General features: G+C 35.0%; 1 protein-coding gene across 3 annotated transcripts in view; it reads right to left on the bottom strand.

The window, feature by feature from the left end:
* LOC148950095 (ral GTPase-activating protein subunit alpha-1) overlaps positions 1-20,157 on the bottom strand; it is a 246,939-nt gene that overhangs the window by 124,365 nt on the left and 102,417 nt on the right. For all 3 annotated transcript variants that reach the window (XM_089092126.1, XM_089092128.1, XM_089092125.1), the window contains exons 12-16: positions 14,479-14,716; positions 8,796-9,156; positions 7,873-7,995; positions 6,627-6,758; positions 499-695 (exon numbers count right to left, since the gene is read on the bottom strand). In XM_089092126.1, coding sequence (XP_088948252.1) covers positions 499-695; positions 6,627-6,758; positions 7,873-7,995; positions 8,796-9,156; positions 14,479-14,716 — 1,051 coding nt within the window. The remainder of the gene's footprint in view (positions 1-498; positions 696-6,626; positions 6,759-7,872; positions 7,996-8,795; positions 9,157-14,478; positions 14,717-20,157) is intronic.

A 20,157-nucleotide genomic window follows, 5' to 3' on the forward strand; every position in this document is an offset into this window, starting at 1 on the left:
ACCATCTACAAGAATGTAGCATGCAGCTTGGATAAAAATCGATTCAATAACCATAACAAATCCAGCAAATACAATAATTCCAATTAATAATGGTTTGCTGATGAAAATGAAGTGATAACTGTATTGTTATAGTAGTTACTTCACAAGGAATATTTCACTCAGGGCTAACAAATAACTCTTTTCCAAATATGTTAATTTGTTTTCTTATATTGCTTACAGGTGAAAAAAAAATGTGATGTTCTTAGGCTTTCCGCGAGAGCATCTCTTTTCAAAGAAATTAAGGAAATCATACACACAAATATATATGCGGTTGTTTTATTTATAGTGGACAGCAAGTCTGTTCACGCGACAAATTAGAAAATTTCGCAGCCCAGATAGTAAAGTATTATCTTTTTTTAAGCTCTAAGCCCTTACCTTATAGTATGATAATGAAAAAAAAATGTTTCACAAAAACTACTCCATACCACCTTTTTAAACGACATAAGATTTGTTTCTCACCTTGACTAAAGCATCAGCTAGGCTTAGAAGCTTTTTGAAGACTAAGGCATGCATGGCTGGACTCTCTATCTCATTCACATCCCCAAGCGAACAGAGCATCCTCTGCCAGAGGAGAGCAGCACTGTCAGGAAGCCATCCCCTTCGCACTCCACCAAGCATAACTGAGCTTGTTTCACTTTTGGCACTTTCAATTGTATCTGTTCAAAAAATAAAGAGCTCCGAAGTCATGAACTTAAACAAAAATAGTCATACATTACCACGTTCCTATTTCATCTGCTTTAGAATAACAATAAAGAACAATTATACGTGGAAACTTAGGGCAAAATCACATTCTAAGAACATGGGTTCCATGGAGGGGGGAGGGGGCATTGTCCCCTCGCCCTACATTTTGAGAAAAAAAAAACATTTTTTAGGTTTTTATTGTCAATAGAAAAACCAAAAGGAATAAAGTTTACCCCCGCCCCTAGATTTTTAAAATACCTTCTTTTGTGGTGTCACTTAAAAAAAAAAAAAAAAAAAAAAAAAAAAAAAAAAAAAAAAAGAAAAAAACCTCACCCCTTCCTCTAGCATTGATGTTCCCTGTTAGCAGCTTTTGTAGCTTTGTTCTAGTTCAGAAAGCTGTTGAACAACATGAATTAAACATTCACGAGTGTATCTTCTGTCCTAATTACAGCCTCGGGAGACGTTTTCAAGCTCTTATCTCAACCAAATACAATATTGAGGGCCTTCAATTTTCTTTTTAATTTTGACAAAAAAATTTAACGTTTGGCCAAGTTTTGGTTTAAAGAGTCTGGCTTTCTTGGAGTGAGGGCCTTAGCAAAGCTAGGCTTTGCCATAGACTTAATATTCGAGACTGATTCTATGTCTAATTTGTATCTTTATTTAAGATTAGGACCAATTTTCCTAGAATCTTTCAGGGCTTAAACGTAGGAAAGTAATGACTAGAAGAGGTTAAGAAAACCTTCGCAGACCCATGAGCTCTACATCCATTTCTATAAGTTTTTTCCCCTTTCCTGCAAGTAGGAAAGTGAGATAAAATTTTGAATTTTTGAATATCTTCTCAGATCCATTAGCTAAAGATCTGTTTTAATATTTTATTTCCCTTGTACAAATGATTTCTATTTTAGTACAAATGATTTCATGGAAAGTCAATTTTAGGGGGAAGGAGGGATGGGAGTGGAAGCGAGCCAGTCTTCTTGCCACGGACTTGGCCTGAATATTCTTAATTTTGGCTCCTGAAAGTTTCATTCATCCACTTTGAATGAAAGTTATTGCTAGAACAGGTTGTGAGAACCTTTTTAAACCCATGAGCTGTAAATCCATTTCTATAAGTTTTTTTCTGTTCATGCAAGTAGAAAAGCAGTGAATAGGGGAAAATTTGGACTTTAGAACTAAATCTCAGATCCCTAGGCTACAGATCTGTTTCTAAGCTTTTATTCCCTTTGCATAAACAATCTCCATAAAGTCAGTCTTTCGGGGCAAAGAGGGACGGACTTGAGGTGCTTTTGTGTTCTTTTCAATTACGTTTGTATTTTGTACCCGTCAAATCTCTATAGAAAAAGTTCGACAAAAACTGAGGGGAAAAATACAAGCAATAGTCGTGTAGCTCACAGGTCCAAGGTGTTCACAGCCTCTTCTCGCTACTGTTTACTGACGTTTAGGGTCTTAAATATACTAGGGAAAATGGTCACAATAGAAGGATAACGGGGAGAAAATCATATAAAAAACAAATAAACAAGAAATACAACAAATGAAAAAAGCTCTGCATGGCAGGCCACTCAAAATTGGGAAATAGCTACTTGTCCACTTGGTTTGGACATTTTATGACCCAAAGAATTTCAAATAAAAAAATTTCCAGCTTCCACATGGTTAAGACAAGGCATACTCTTTTTCGATTCTGTAAATTTTGCAGCATTTTATCATTTAAGATTTTTGTACGTATATATGCAATGAGTGTTTAAAAAAAGGTGAAATACTTTGGCTATCCTATTATTTTGGCAGGCCACTCACAAACTCTGGGTATCAGATTTAAAGTGGCAGAGCCCATATTGACTGGTGGTATCCCTCTGATTAGTCAGACTGGGTAATATGTAGTCGTTTATTCCTGTTATTTTAGTTTGCTATTCTTAGTTTATAGTCGATTGTCATTTTCATTTATTACAATATTCTCGTTTCGTCTTTAACTATTTGTATTCTATTATACTTGACGTTTAATAGTCACGACCTTGCCTACCCTTGTCTGTTTTGGGTATTCTTACCTACCCTAGGTTGCTTGTTTTTTTTTTTTTGTTTTTTTTTCCTTACTGCAGGGTAATCATGTAAAGGATACACTCCAATTCAAATATTTGTTCTAATATCAAAAAAAGAAAGCAGTTTTTTCTTTCTTTTTTATATTTCCAGTCTCCCCTAAAATCGAACCTTTAGTACCCGAGATGGTGCTCCTTTGGATATAAACTGGGGATACCTTGCTTAATTAAGGTCCCAAAGACATCTAAATTTGGATAGCCGTTTGACAATTCCAGTACCCTTTGAAAACCAAAAAATAAAACAGATGACACTAGAGTATCACCCTGAATATAAGGTTGAACAGCTATCGATATTTTCTAGAAAAATATATGTCTAATTCTTATATCTTCAATTTCAGTTCTTGGTGGGGGACAGGGGCAATACATAAACATAAATTTGTTCCCTATTTACTTCTATGTATACTATTAACCTAGACGTTAATAGTGTCAAGTTTTTAGCAATTAATAACCCCCACTGGTACCCTTTATACACATGTATACTACCATGGTCTTAAGTTATCTTACTGATTACCATGAGCAGCAAAATTAGTCATCGGCACCCCTATTTTATTACTACTACTACTATTAACAAGTCACTTCAGCATCAAGCCACCTGGGACTAGCACAGCTGCGCACACTCCTCCTCCATTTAAATCTATTTCAAGCCTCCCTCTTTGCACCCTCCCAAGAACGGAGACGATCTGCTTTTCGTCTGATCCTAGATCCTTGACCGAAAAGGACGATCTTCCACAAATAAAATCTTCGACAACAGAAAGGGAAATCCGTCATCCTTAAGTTTCAGAACGTGTCCCAGCCATCTCAACCTTCCTCTAATTATAGCCCAAAAAGACGGGGTAGAACCAAGTTTTTCGTAGAGCTTACTGTTTGAAATACGGTTAGTCAGATGGGTACCCAAAGAATCCGTAGACAATTCCTCTAGAAAATACTTAACAAAGCCGTCTTTCAGAGCGCCCACGTTTCAGAACTATATTTAACTACTGTCATCACTGCAGCTTCCAATATTATAATCTTGGTTCGCAGACTTATCTTCCTATTCTTCCAAAGTTTTTTCAACTGTGAAAAAACATCTTGAGCCTTGGATATTCCATTTTAACATCTTCAATGCATCCACTATCTTTACTAAGAATACCAACTAGGTAAGAGAAGCTATCCGCTTGATCAAACTTCTTGTTACCCAGTATCATCTTTTCACCTTTACTTATTCCCAGTCTTAGCGACTTAGTCTTCTTAGCATTGATTTTCTAACTGATTCTTGTTCCCTGAACTTTCACGCATCCAGAATTCATTCATTTGCTAAGATTGACATCTAAAACATTCAAATCATCAGCTTAATCTCAATCTAGGAGAGTTTTGATTTCCCATTTCATTCCATGTTCTCCCATAGCCTTTGCCGTGTTCCTTATGACAGAGTCCATTAATATGATTCATATAAATGGGGATAGAGCCCTGCTTAACTCCTGATTCAATACCAAAGCAGCTACTAACCTCATTTCCACCTTATCTGCAGCAATGGTATTCAAATACATAGCATTAACCATTTTAATGTATTTATCTGGACTACCATATAAGGATAGGACTTCCGCTAAAGTTTTTTTATCAGCTGAATCAAACGCTTGTTTATAATCAGTAAAACTGAGAACTAAAGGGGTAGGCACTTCTCAATTTTTAATCTAAGAGTGAAAATTTGGTCAACGCATCCTCTCCCCTTTCTAAAGCCACACTGCTCTTACATTAAAGCTATATCTACAGCATTTCTAGGTTTTAAAGTATCGTCATACTAAGTACTTTGCTTCCTACCGAAATCAAGCTAATTTTTAGATAATTGCCACACTCACTCATATAACCTTTCTTATAGAAGGGTTAATCAATGTTTTTGCTAAAATTGCTAGTTATTTCTCTTTTTTCAAAAATCATATTCATAATCTTCAGTAATTTACCTCTACCTTCAAAACTACCACATTTAAAAACTCATTTACCAAATAATCATCACCTGGGACCTCATTATTTTTGTAATCCTTTAAGTATTGTCTCTAATTCTTCCTCGCAAGATAAATCTTCCTTCATTTCTTAAGTGCCACAAGCTTTTTTATTATGTTCTATATCATTTCCTGTAGCTTTATCACGGTTTAGAACATTCCCTAAATATTCTGCCCATCCCTCTTCAACTTTTTTATCGCTATTTGTGGCCCCATTCCTATTTTTAACTGAGACAAGTGCGGATTGACTGCCCCTTCTTAATTTTTTTTACATATCAGTACAATATTCTATTTTTATACCATCTGGCGGCATCTTCCAGATCTTCAGCAATTTATCCATGGCCTTCACTCAACATCTTCTCAATTCATACTTTAATGTTTTCTCCACTTTCCTAACAGTCCCCTTATTTTCATGTGATATATCACTCAGATATTTCTTGTACCAGCCCCTCTTCTTCTCTACCAAACTTAAAACATTTCACGAATATTCTTAGCTGTATTTACAGCTTCCATTTTTAAGCCACTATCTGCTACTTCCCAAATTATTTTCCAAAAATTATTCCATCCATCTTCTTCATTGTCAAATCGTAAAGTCTCCAGTTTTTATATTCGATTATTCCGACAAAGTTTCTCAAAAATTCTCATTCTGGAGTCTGCCTACGTCGTAACTTGTCGGAAGATAGTTCTCTTCCTAAATTTCACCTTTGGGTTACCTCACCCCCGCCAAAAAATCTCCCTAGACGGTAATCTTTACTTTTAACATCCATAACAGCACTCCTATATACCCTAGTATCTTGGATCGATCCTTCCAGTCTTCGGTTAAGAATAACATAATTAATAAGTTTGACAGTTTTACCATCATGTGAGTACCATCTTAATTTATGGGCCATTTTATGACCAAATACTATATTGGCTACAACTAGACTGTTACACCAATAAAATTGCAGCAGCATAACCGTTACTATTTTCTTTTCCTACACGATATTTACCCAGGCTAAGATACCATCTATCCATATTTCTACCAGCCTGGGCATTGAAATCCCCTAATAAAATACCATATTTCTGTCTGGGATCCTGTTTATTTGTTCCTGCAGCTGTAAGTAAAATTCATCTGATTCACTAGTATCTACACCAATCGATTATACAGGGGCGTATATTACTATGACTGATATAATGCACTATTTAGTCATAATGAGCAACTAGCATTGTGCTATTAATATCTTCACAACCTAAGCAAAACTTAGCAGCTTCCTTACTCATCAGATTCCCAATTTAATACATCTTTAAATTTCAGGGGTGTCAGATTTAGCCAGCTACTGCCCCAACTCAGGTCACCTAAAGCCTGACCTGGGTATCGAAAATTCAACTCCAGTTTCACTTCTAATTTTTTCTTTTCAGTTTTATAACTACTGAGCTTTTCTGGATTCCTCATTTTCTATTTTATTTTTAATTTTTAAATCACTTTCAATAGCTGAATAAAGAAATACCGCTCCTGCAATCTTCTACAAAAGACAGCTTACTCTTTTGGATTATTTTGGTAAACTACCGTATTTGATGCTAATCTGCAACTGAACAGATTTTACATTTTATAATACGTTACCCGACATCTAAATTCATTGACAATTATCTGCAGGCGCATTAGATGGCACATTTTTTTCTATCAATGAAACTTGCGAGAATCGACATTCTTTTTTAATCGATTGTAACCAAAACTTGTAACTTAAACGATAACTCAAAACTGGATGGCAAATAAGATTTTAATTTATGAAATTTGCAAGAATCATGACCTTTTAGTTTGAGTAACCAATAGCAGAAGAATAAAAAAAAAACAAATAAAATGTCTTACCAAGGCTTTGATTTTCTAAGTTGGAATTGAGAGCATCATGATGAGTGTCTCGAATAGACGAGCTTTCGACACCACTAGAAGAGGTAGGAGAAGGACACTGACTGTAGTCATCATTTTCATCAAGTGAGTTTTCTGTAAAATAAATTAATTATTGTGGACACCTATAGAAATTCTAATTTTAGTGGGTGTTTTCGAGGTAATAGAATAAAACGAGGAATCAAAACATAAATACTCTGGTAAAAATTATCAAAAATCCAGAGATTTGTTTTATTTTTCGCAAGACAATAAGCCAACACTAACAACAAACATTTTATGTAGTGTAATTTGTAGTCTCCTTACACAAATTTCATAAAGAATAACATTATTTTCTCCTTATTTTTGAAGATCAGCATAAATTTAAATTGTCAAATTTGGGGAAATGTCTATTGTGCCACTTTTTAGAGGTTTTTTTTAAGGAAAAGTAAAGGAGCCATTTTAAAACACATTCCAACAAAAATAAGGTCATATAATGATTCAAGCTTAAAACTAACAGATATTACTACGAATGAGCAATTGACCGATTTTAAGAGCGTTGAAGTTTGATAAAAGGTGAGAACTATTTTTAAAATATAAGAAATTACCCGCGAAATATTTCAGGAGGTGGCCCAAGCCACTTGGATGCAGGCCTACCTATTACCATGATAAGGACCAGGGCCTAGTCCTAAAGGGCTTAAGAGCCCTTACTGAATTTTATTTTATGGGAAAATGACAATACTGATGAACAAAAGAATGTTAGAATCCGAATACCCTTTAATACGCCCGAAGAATCGTGGGTCGCGTGAAGACAAATCGTATTTTATCTCTTTTTAGTTCATATGTATAACACAGAAACAAGACGTAACGTTTTGGCAATGTTGCTCATATCAAAAAGGTACTATAACCATTATGCGTATAGGCGCATATGCATGAATTTATTTTAGAGGGTTCACATCTAGAAATGGGGTGGGTAAAACGAATAAAAAAAACAACTATTTATATGAAAAGTAAAGTAAATCACGAGAAGTTGTAGTATTTTTATTAAAGAAGGGACGAATGGACTCTTGTGTACATGATTAATCATATTTGAACACAAGAGGCTTCTTGAGGTAAAATTTTAGTGAAACACAACTTGACTGAAAAGAAACAATAGGCAAATTGTGTGAGAAAAATAAGATACACTTAAAATCAAGATATTAAGCTTAAAATCTTAAGATCAAGGAACTCTTACTCTTTCTCCTGAAGAAGGAATCGCAAGAGTACCATCTGCTGATCGGGCTCGGATTTGTGAAGGTGTAGCTTCGAAGGCGGTACTGAGCTCCAAATACATATTCATCTTCCTCGGAGTGGTCAACTGTAAAGAAAACTCTCTTTGTCGTATTATTATTTTATATATTTAAAACAATTATAAACTACATCAGGGAAAATGATAAAAAAATGAGCAACTCGGAAGTCAAAATATCCATTTTTTTTTTATTTATGGAAATAATTACGGACCAAAGCACCATTGCTTAAATATTTACCTGTTTCGTGGGTGGTTAGCCAAGACATTGGGAGAGATATTCCTAAGAAAAGGTGGTCGCTCTAAAAGACAAGAAACGGTCAAAGGCCCTATTTTTATCCTCAGTAAAGGTGATAGCAAACCCCAAGAGAACTTTGAGATGGTAGCATGTAGTAACCACTAACCACCACTCTCAAGCTCAACAGGTAGAGTTTCTAATTCCGGCAGCTTTCCACAGCAGTAATTCCAGATAATTACGAAGTTAAGTTTTACTTTTAAATTTGAGAACAAGGGTCAGTTGACTCCTTGATGCATAAAGTCCTTAATAAAAAGTAGACGTTTATTTCGGGGGAGGGGCACAAAACTGTATCAATAATAGCACAGCCTGGGTAAAATTCTGAAAATTCCATGAGGACTGGCCAATGTACGAAGCCCTCCCCACTGCCTAGGTACCTGCCTATTTAAATTATGCAAGACTTTGTGGCGATTGAGGCTTTCAAGATAAAAAAAAAAAGCGATAGATCTCTTACAGTAGGCCCAGCAGTATCGGAAGCTGACCCTTATACAAATCGATATTTCGCGTTTATAATACAAATAACTAGGAAATAATGGTTCTCTTAAATGTTAAAAAATATCTTAAAGGGAAAACTTACTTAATGGGTCAGCCATTCCCCTGTTTTGTTCTTTGCTCACTTTAGACCTTACTCGATTACAGCCTTCGCTAAAAGTTCTTCGCAGCTGAATTTTTGTACTTCTTCTATGAAAAGCTGGGGACATAGCAGAAACTGTGCCGCTACAATCAGGTGAAAGTGTTGCTTGCGACAAGCAGCGAGAAACTGAATCCAGCTGTTGTATTTGTTTCTGGGGTGTTTTTCGTTGGTTCCTTAGGGTTCCTGGTCCATTTCCTCGCTGCCTGATGACTTTTCGCTCTGTCAACCGACTTAGTGGTAAGTCATCCATGTCAATCTTGTAGAGATTCTTGGCAAGAATGCGTGTCATCCGGTCCATAGTCCCCTGAAAAATAATAAAAATACAAATTGAGCATTGAAAAAGCGACAGTTTAAACAAATAAAACATAGAAGCAATAAAAGAAGAAAGTTTGGGCTGGCAAATAGCACTGAGAAACAATTAAAAAGAAGACAAAAAAGGATATATATATATATATATATATATATATATATATATATATATATATATATATATATATATATATATATATATATATATATATATATATATATATATATATATATATATATATATATATATATATATATATATATATATATATATATATATATATATATATATATATATATATATATATATATATATATATATATATATATATATATATATATATATATATATATATATATATAACTATTAGGCTACTTACTTTAGCTACTTATTAGTAATTAAAACTATTAAATTCATTAGGCTACTACCCACGGCCGCGTTGTTAAAGTTTGAAGTAAACAGTGCCAGTTTTCGACTAAAATCGTACCATAACAAGAAGAAAATTTTTTGATAAACGAAAGCTTGAACAGAAATCTAAGCAAATAAGGGGCAAAAAAAAAAAATGTACAGGGAAATCAGTATTGTACCAAAAATTTTCAAACGTACCACACTCTACCAGGATCTCTAAGTTGCACCAAAAACGATTTAATTGTACCACGTTGGCACCGCCACCCATGACAGGGGATGAAGAAAGAATAATAATGATTACGAAGCTAGCAGTACCAGTAAAAGGGGCGATTCCTAATCAGATTAAGTTCGAATCAGTTTAATAGGGAATTGTACTTGGTTAACATAATAATTATATGAAGAAACAGACCACAGGCTATACATTCAAGTGCCTTCAGAGAAAAGATCGGCTTACATAAGTGTTAAAAACCATTACAGTTTATTTCTTGATTATTACAGTTTACTATAGTTTATTACTTGTTTACTACAGTTTATTACAGCTTATCTACACTTTAGACAACATTAAAGTTTACATCGAAAATTCAGGAAGCACAGAGTAAAGTCCCGTCTTAATGATTGCAGTAAGGGCGACAAAGATTCTATATTTTAGAAAGCCAATGCACAAATTGCGGAGAACAGATTTCACAACGTTTCAATTCATTTTTAAGATGGTACGGGAAGACCACATCTGACTCTCGTGAAAAGTAGATATAGCCCAATTGAAAAAAAAACTGCCCTCCTTGCGAGACAATAGCCATTCGAATCAATAGCTGGATGTTGTTTCAAACCAAGATGAATAAGAAAAAGATAATGGTTCTCTATTTTACCACTGTTAGCGCTTTGCGCCTTATTCATGTTATTACCCAAAAATGACGGATCTTTATTATGGTATTTCGCGACTGACAAAAAACTAAACCAGCTAAGATAAACTAGAAAACAAATTTAGTATGGCTTAGAACTATTAGAGACAGAATAAGCCAAATATTAATTATATTTAAGTTAAAAGAAATCGATATACATGATAAAATAACAATAAGTAAGAAATGGCCTAGTCATTCGATGATGAAGTTTCCCAATTGAACATTTAATGACAACATTTGTCCCTGTTCATTTTTCAAACTAATTTCGCTTTGCACTGGATTTGAATACCTAGGTTATTTCACAATTACATATTTCAGAGGAAATTTCTGAGCAAAATCGAAAATAGGGCTCGATTTAATAAATCTCACACATAAAAGAAGAAAAAGTAGAATCTTTAAGTAGAATCTATAAGAGAATCTTATAGAAGTCTAAACAGAGACATTTTTTGGGTGGGGGGGAGGGGCATAGGGGGTAATTAACACGGGCGCAAAAATTTTAGAGGCGCAAAATTTTAAATAAATAATCTAACGGTTATTATAATTTTGTAATTTTTAAAATTTTATTTTTATTGAAATAAGGTAGAGGATGCAGTTGGCAGTATAAGTAAATTCAATATGAAAGTTTCATTTTCTCATATCGTAATCACCATTCCTCAAAATATAAGTAATCAGAAGAAATTTTATTGATTTTAATGTTTTTTGGGATATTTGGTATTCAAATTTTGTTAAAATCTGGCCTGAAAAGTTTTCTAATCAAGATTTTGCACCGGGCAAAAAAAGGCCAGAACCACCACCGTGTCTAAACCTTTTAAGAAGTCTCAACCATAAAAAAGTCTTAAATCATAGGCTTGGCACAATGTATTATTTATTTGTTTTCTGGTTTTGGCCAGGGCAGTTCGTATCGAAGGACTTGTCGTAGAAATTTCAAAAAGGGCTCATTTGATTGGAAATTGGAATGGCTAGTGCCCTTTTTAATAGCCGAACGTGATTGGAAGGCAACCAACACCTCTTCCACGCCCATCATTTCCCAAAACACATCCAATCAAAATTCTGAGATAGCAATTTCGTTCAACATAGTTGATTTCCAGATATAAATTATGTTTTTGAGGAGGACACTCCCCATAGTCCTCAGGACAAGGGTTGTAAGTTATGTCCTGGGGGCATATAAGGTTTTTTTTAGAAAGCTTTGTCGAAGAAACTTCAAAAAGGACTTATTCGATTGGAAATTCAAAGGGCTAGTGCCCTTTTAAGTAGTCGAAAATGATTGAAGGGCAACTAACCACCTCTCACGCCCACCTTTTCCCAAAACACATCCAATCAACATTCTGAGATAACCATCTTTGAGGATGACAACCCCCGCCCCCCCCCCCCCCCAGAGCCCTCAGGGCAAGGGTTGCAAGTTCTGCCCTGGGGGCATTTAAGATTTTATAGAAAGCGTTGTCATAGAAACTTCAAAAAGGGCTCATTCGATTGGAAATTGAAATGGCTAGTGTCCTTTTTAATAGTTGAAAATGATTGGAGGGCAACTAACCCCCTCTCACGCTCACCATTTCCCCAAACACGTACAATCACAATTTTGAGACAGTCATTTTTTTTTAACGTAGTTGAAATTTTTGGAAATTATGTCTTTGAAGATGACAACCCCCCCCCCCCCATAGCCCTCAGGGCAAGGGTTGTGATTTATGCCCTGGATGCATATAAGATTTTTATAGAAATCGATGTTTTACAAACTTCAAAAAGGGCTCATTTGGTGGGAAATTAAAAGGGCTAGTGCCCTTTTTAATAGTCGAAAATGATTGGAGGGTAACTGACCCTCTTCTCACACCCACCACTTTCCCAAACACATCCAATCAAAGTTTTGAGATAGCAATTGTGTTCAATGTAGTTGATAGTTCTGGAAATTATGTACTTGAGGATGACAAAGCCCCCAGGGCAAAGGTTGTAAGTTATGCCCTGGGGGCATATAAGGTTTGTATAGATAGCCTTGTCGTAGAAATTTCAAAAGGGGCTCATTCAGTTGGAAATAGAGAGGGCTAGCGCCCTTTTTAATAGTCAAAGTAATTAGAGGGTAACTAATCCCCCTCTCACGCCCACCATTTCCCCAGACACATACAATCAAAATTTTGACATAGCCATTTTGTTGAACGTAGTTGAAAGTTATGGAAAGTAAGTCTTTGAGGATGACCCCCCCCCCCCCCCTCCAGAGCCTTGGCTATGGTTTTAAGTGATGCCCTGGGGCAAATAATGTTTTTTTATAGAAAGCGTTGTAGTAAAAATTTCAAAAAGGGCTCATTCGATTGGAAATTGATAGGGCTGTTGCCCTTTCAATTTTTTATGGAAGCGATGATTTTTTAACTTCAGAAGAGGCTCAATCTTTCTCCTTGAAAAAGACTATGTCAATATAGAACGAATAGAAATTAATCGAAAAAACTTTTTGCACAAAATAAGTTTTTCAAAAAAAAAAGAGTAAAGAACTCCGTTAAACCAAAAATGAACAAAATTAGAATCAAATAATTTACCAAGCATATAACTACCACAAATCAGTATCAATAAATGAATGAAACCCAAAACAAACAGAGATTAAAATAAGTCAAACTCAAAACGAGCAGAAATTAATCTGGGTAGGGTTCTAAACCCTATGCTTTCTAAAAGCCAGAATATAATCTGTACTTTACTGAAAATAAGTTCTTTTAAATTTTTTCACTTTTATAAATTTAAGAAATCAAAATTAATTAAGATTTTAAGGAATAGATATCAGCATGTGTATATTAAACTGACAATGCACATTTTTTTTCAATAAATTCATTTGAATTTTTTTTCAGTAAAGTACAAATAATATTCTGGCTTTTAGAAAGCACATTTTAAGTTTTCGGTTACTATGGACTGAACTTCATTCTTTACTAGGTTGTGAGGCATGCTGCGACCATGGTTCAATTGGATCCCCTAACATTCCCAGAAAAGACACAAGCCCTAAATTGGAAATAAGATTTTTTGAACTTTAACATTTTATTGTTATTTTATTATGGGATTTTATCTTTTTCAATAAAAAAAAACTTGAAAATACGCACGTTTTGGCTAGGCAACAGTTATAAAAGATATAAAAATTACACAAAAAATAAAATAAAATTCCCACAGTTAAACCCCTTCACAAAAATAGCTTAAAAGGAACGCAAAATCAACAAATATAATACCGCTAAATTACACTAAAAAAAAAAAAAAAAAAAAAAAAAAAAAAATCCATAGTTGAACCCCTTCACAAAAATAGCTTGAAAGGAATTAAAAATCAACGTATATAATACCACTAAATTACGTTAAAAAATAAATAAATAAAATTAACAAAAAATCGCGAAGAAAGGAAGAAAACGAGGACAATTAACAGCCAGTCAAAAAATTTAAAAATTATGCAAATATTTCGGTCAAGACCTCCGCTTGACCGTCCTCAGTGCAGAATAAAACTGATAAAAATATAAAAACCAAGCCTTAAAATAAAAACACCAAACTAAAATTGGACGACCCTTTCCTAGTAACGCAAAATGAAATTCTTTTACGCAAAATGAAATTCTGAAATGCCATTTAGACTTGTGTTTTTTATTCAGTTACCCTTTCAGCGTTACTAGGAAAGTGTCGTCCAATTTTAGTTTGGTGTTTTTATTTTAAGGTTTGGTTTTTATATTTTTATAAGTTTTATTCTGCACTGAGGACGGTCAAGCGGAGGTCTTGACCGAAATATTTGCATAATTTTTCAATTTTTTCACTGGCTGTTAATTGTCCTAGTTTTCTTCCTTTCTTCGCGATTTTTTGTTTATCAAGATTAGCCAGTGTGGTCTCAGAAATTATTTAATAAATAAAATTCCCGTATTTGAACCCCTTCACAAAAATAGTTTGAAAGGAATGCAAAATCAACAAATATAATACCGCTAAATTACGCAAAAAAAAAAAAAAAATTCCCATAATTGAACCCCTTCACAAAAATAGCTTGAAAGGACTGCAAAACCAGCAAATACAATACCGCCCATTGAAGAACAAGAGTTTCCCAATCAGATAGTGAGGAAAGGACTTTGACAAATTGGTCCCAAAGGCTTCCAGATACAGGAACTTGAAGATTGGCCCGAATCCAGGTTACAATTAAAGTTTCAAGAATTGCATCAGCTAAACGGTCTTGTAGAGCTGGAGGATCATTAGACCTGGCTTGACCTCGTCCCAAAACCTCTGACGTGATATGAAGCAAAACAAAAAGTAATTGGTCCCTGAAAAAGCAAAGGATTAGGATAGAACTGAAGAGGAAATTCAAAAGCTGCTTTTTACAAGATAATTTTAAATAAAGTGTTTGCAGATTTTCCAGTTAAACAAGTTCTGCGTAATAGGAAAAAAGCTTTTTTTTCTGAGAAACCAAGAATTGAAAAAATGAAAAGAAAAACCATGAACGTTATCAATAAATTGGGACTAAAAAAAATCCAATCACATAAATAAAAAAGAAAAAAGAAAGATAAAAAACCAAATCAGTAAGCCTTTCCTAAAAAGTAAAAAATAAATAAAAAAAAGGTTAAAACTATAAATTTCCACAGTTGACGACAAAATAGATTGATAGATAAATAAAGACGACATTTCGAAATTTGACATTAAATAAAAAGAATCTTTTTTGAGTAAAATGAGCTAGCCCTTCAATGCTAATAGCGGAAATAGTAAGCGACTAGAATTCGAATAAATTCGTGCACTTCCAAACAAAACATTCCGAACAAGGACAACACCAATGAAAAAATCAAATCTTGTAATAATTTTTAATTCACAAGTTCGTTCATTCGTCTCAGCAATTTTGAAAATTAGCACGTAGAATTCAAATTTTGCACTATTGTGCTAACCAAAATATACACCAAATGACACGACCAGGTGTATGGTAACGTATAAACCCTGAAATATCTAATTAATTTCCAAGATAAAATACGTCGATTCCCCCAACATTACTAATTTTTTCAGAGTTTTACTCATGATTTTTTATATTTTAATCTGACTTGCCTTATTTATGCTTTTTTTTTGGGGGGGGGGGAGGGGGAACACCCCCCTACCTCGCCTTATAGAAATATCCATGAATTTACTTGTCGAGAAATAACAAGAATGTCTCTCATTTAAGTACTCTTGCATGTCATCTTGGAAAAGATTTTTTTTTTTTTAGGTACACGTATACGCGCAACTACATCAGATTTGCAATAGGTCTTTCAGTCATAGGCAGCACAATAGCACTGCTCGAGTAAAGAGCGAAGTTTTCTCCATGTATTATCTATTATCTTTTTCATTTTTTTTTTTTCACAAGGCCATTTTGCATGGATAGCTGTCATAGAAAGTTCTGAAGTTCTGGAGCCTTTTTGAAGAGTCAAAAGTGAGTGGCGGGCAGCAAGCCACCCTATTCCTTTTTAGATGTCACCTTTAATAGTGACTAAAATTTTGAAATAGCCATTTTGTTCAGAAATAATCGAAACGTCCAAAAGCTATGCGTCAGAGGATGACAAGACCCTCCCCCCTCCCCCAAAACAATGGACTTGCATTCAATATGCCCAATGATTACATATAAATTTATTTTTGGAAAAAGGGGGAATGTATGAACCTGGGGGTGTCCCAAAGGTTAAGAGTATTGAGTTTAAACTTTAGGGAATGTCAAGGGGGATGTTGAACTAAATGAAAAATAGTATGCGCATACAGGTTATACAAAGAGTGTATCTACAATATCCTAGGAACAGCTAGGAGTATTAAGTTACCACTTTCTGGTCTAGTACTACTACTACTACTGCTGCTGCTGCTACTACTACAATAACCACTGCTACTGCTACTACTATTGCGACTACTTGCAACTGCAACTGCAACTATTTGCGACTGTAACTTCGCCTACTTTCGACTGCTACGGGAACTACTTGCAACTACTATCACAACTACTATCTACGAAAGCGTTAAATTTTACATCTTTTCCTAGAAGAAAGGCCATGGATACTGGTTATTGTTTTTTCCCAGAAGAATCTTATAGAACAAATGGTCCTAGAAAATCGAGAGAGGGTTTTACAGTTCTAGTCTCCTTTTGGAGTAGTTATAGAGATTTTGACACGTTAAAGTTGCGTTTTCTACCATTTTGTGGCACCAAACTACGATTTTACCCCAAGTAGGATCAAGCTAATCTTAAATAATCGGAAGAGGGTTCATTCAGGCAAAAATGAAAATTTCTAGCATCCTTCATGAGTAGTCAAAAAGATTGTGCCACGTGAAAGTGAAATTATATGCTATTTTGTGGTACCAAACAAAGATTTTGCCCCAAAGATTGTCAACTTGCTATCGTCTTAAAATCCTGGTGTTGGAACCCTTGGTCCCAGTTTGTTCAGATAAATGTCCTTCCCAGATTCCTTCCTTTTTGCCCCTTAATTATTTTCCCTCCCCGAGAAATAAATATCAATTTTCCTTTTATTTTGTGACGCCATTTTTGGTCCTCTTAATTGTGTACGTGCTTAATAGACCACGAGGTAAGAAATTGCGCAGTTAGGGAGGTTGACCAGTAGATTAGTAAGTCCTAGGATTGGCTGGAAAAATTCATTTACCACCCTCGTACCCCATGTCGCAGCACGTGGCTTCCGAAGCGGGCTGGGAGAAAGAGTCCTTTTTAAATCAGTTCTTTTATACAGCGTGTAGTGATTACAGTAAGCTTTTTTTTACAATGTACTCTTTTAACTTTTCAGCTTAGGTCGAGTCTAAAGAGATAGTTAGAAATCTTATCGGTAAACTTTGGCTTTAAATGTGGCCATAGACTATCCGATCACGTTAGTATATACAGAACCGTTGGAGTAACCGCGGAAATCCCACTAATTTGGGGCCGACGAGGGATCTCCCCCTCCAGTAAGTGGCATAGCAACTCTTTGCGCCATTTTTACCTTTAAAAGTGGTGACCCCCGCATATTAAACCTCCAATAAGTGGTGCCAGCGGTACCCACACATCCAATAAGTGGTGCCAGCGGTACTCACACATCTAATAAGTGGTGGCAGCAAGAACAGGAACTATTAACAGGATTGATAGTAAAAGAATTCTGCGTTTTCGAAGAGATTAGTTGAGTTAGCCTACATAGTGATAGTAGCCTATAGTGGTTACATATAAAGAGAAAAGAAATACTGAATCAATTAATAGAATTATCAAGATCTATTATGGGCTATGCCTTGCGAAATCATAATTGAAAAATTTACGAATCAATATATCGCGCAACTAATTAGTATTCAAAAATATAAGGCTAAAATTGCTGCGTGTCAAAACAATTTTTCGCGAGAGACCGGAAGTTAAATGGATAAAAGAATTTTCAGTTAGACTGAAGAGGTAATTTGAAGTTAACGGAATTTTGAAATTATGTCGGACAAAGATGAGATTAATTCAAGTCCGAGAAGGGCGAGTGAAGCCCATAAAAAAAAGAGAGAGGGATAGAAAAGAAAGGGAGAAAGATATGAAACAACGTATATTAAATTTCATGGAGAAAGAGAGGATAGCCAGAGAGGTAGCCGAAAGAAAGCACCTAGAATTTAAGAAAAAATTACAGGATGAAATAGATCAAATTGAAAAAGATAGTCAAGCCAATGAAATACTTCATCAGGCCCGTATGGACAAAATTGAAAAAGATAGTCAAGCCAATGAAATACTTCATCAGGCCCGTATGGACAAAATTGAAAAAGATAGTCAAGCCAATGAAATACTTCATCAGGCCCGTATGGACAAAATTGAAACAGATAGACGAGAAAGAGAGAAAGATAGACGAGGAAGAGAGAAAGGTAGACAAGAAAGAGAGTAAGATAGACAAGAAAGAGAGAAGGATAGGATAGATAGAGAACGAAAGGAAGAGGCTGATAGAATAGCCAGAGAACGAAAGGAAGAGGCTGATAGAATAACCAGAGAACGAAAAAATGAAAATGATAAAATAGCTAGAAAGAAAGAAGAAAGACATCACCAAGCGTTTAAACGAGCCATGATAGGTCTAATTCCAAAAAGTGAGATTTTATCACAGCTATCTTCTAGGCTGTCAGATAATCACAATAATTTATCTAAGAATCAATGAGAAGAAAACGAAAATTACCAAACAGTAAACAAATCTACGAGAAAATATACAACTCCGGTAACTACGGGGGAAGGCGAACTAGCCCTTACGTCAAATGGTATGGGTGTGGCGGCCTATCGGAAAAAAGAAATGCTTGATAGTCAGAATGAGGATAATCTGGTTAAAATTGATGTTTCGGAGCCTTTTTCTAAAAATTGCCATAATAAAGAAAAGAAAGTAACCTATAAAAGATCGAATTGGGCTATATCACATAATCAAGGAAATATTGACGAGTTTGTAAAATCACATAAAATAGAAGGAAAATTAAACGGAAAATTGACCGAAATAGTAATTGACTCAGGGAGTGAGCAAACTTTTTTGCGAATCGACCTAATTAAAAAGACGGAAATAGACCATAAAAATAATATTACAACATTATGTTATTATGGAGACAATCACCCATGCCCGTCTGCTTGGATAAGAATAGAAATTGCAAAGAAGGACGGTACGATCCAGAGAAAAACGATAAAAGTAGGGTAAGTACCTATGCTAGCAGTGGATGTTTTAGTAGGAGGAGACTTTGGAGATATCGGAAATCCAAATTCCCAGAAAATGGAAAACATGAGAATATTTTTGCCGAGTGTGAGACGCCAAAAAATTTTTTCCAGGATGAAGCACTGATTGAGCCAGAGAAAAAGGGGACAAAATTTATTGTGCACGCTTTTCCTCGAAAATCTCAATAAATTTTAGTACAATGTGAAAAACCAAATATCGAAATTCAATTCCAATTTGATGTCGAAATGTTTGTTTCGACGGTAAAAATAAAGAAGACTAAAAGAGAGAAAAAAAAGATTTAACAGAGCTACAATGAAGTAATGCAGTCAAAGATGGTGGACACTGGAGTCCAAATCAGATTTAACAGTGATTTATTATTTTGCGCGAATGACAAAACTGAGAAAAGTAGAGATGAAAAGATAAGTGTAGAAAAAAGACAAACTTTGGAGATTCAGTATGCTGTGGAGAAAAATAAAAAATTATCTGGGCTGTGCCTAGATAAAATAAATAATAGAGGCGAAAAAGAGGTCCAAGACCCACAGGAAAAATTGCAAAATTACAATAAAACGGAAAAACTTAGGAGGGAGGAGAAGACCCATGACAAATTAAGAGAAACTACAGATAATCTTGACATAGAATTGACTTGTCAACAACGAGTTACGGAAAGATTGAAAGGCACTGAATTTTGGGTTGGATCGAGAAATTTGGGAAGGAATCTGATATTGGTCTGATCAACTCAAAAGAGGGTTTGTTCCATTCTGAGGGGGAGGAATCCCTTGGGGAAGATCCCCTGCGAGAAGACGTGAAAGATTGCCATGTTCCTCAATGCAGAACTGGCGGACAAGTTGTGATCCCTTTACTGAAGCCTTGTCTTTCCAGTCTTCAACATTATTTTCATCCCTCATCGCTGAGTATTATTCATTCGATTACTTTAGAGGATGGGAACCAAAAAAAGCGATTCAAGGTTCGCTCAAATTTTTACTTCATTTTCCTGAACCCTTATCGTTTTCACAGGCCTGGGTATTTTCGGCCTTAGACTATTTCAAATTATGCCAAGGGGTAATTTACTTTTTGATTGAGATGTG

The sequence above is a fragment of the Artemia sp. Qi Xiang Cuo genome, chromosome 7, assembly GCF_049724085.1.
Source record: "Artemia sp. Qi Xiang Cuo chromosome 7, ASM4972408v1, whole genome shotgun sequence".
In the NCBI taxonomy this organism is placed as follows: Eukaryota; Metazoa; Arthropoda; class Branchiopoda; order Anostraca; family Artemiidae; genus Artemia; species Artemia sp. Qi Xiang Cuo.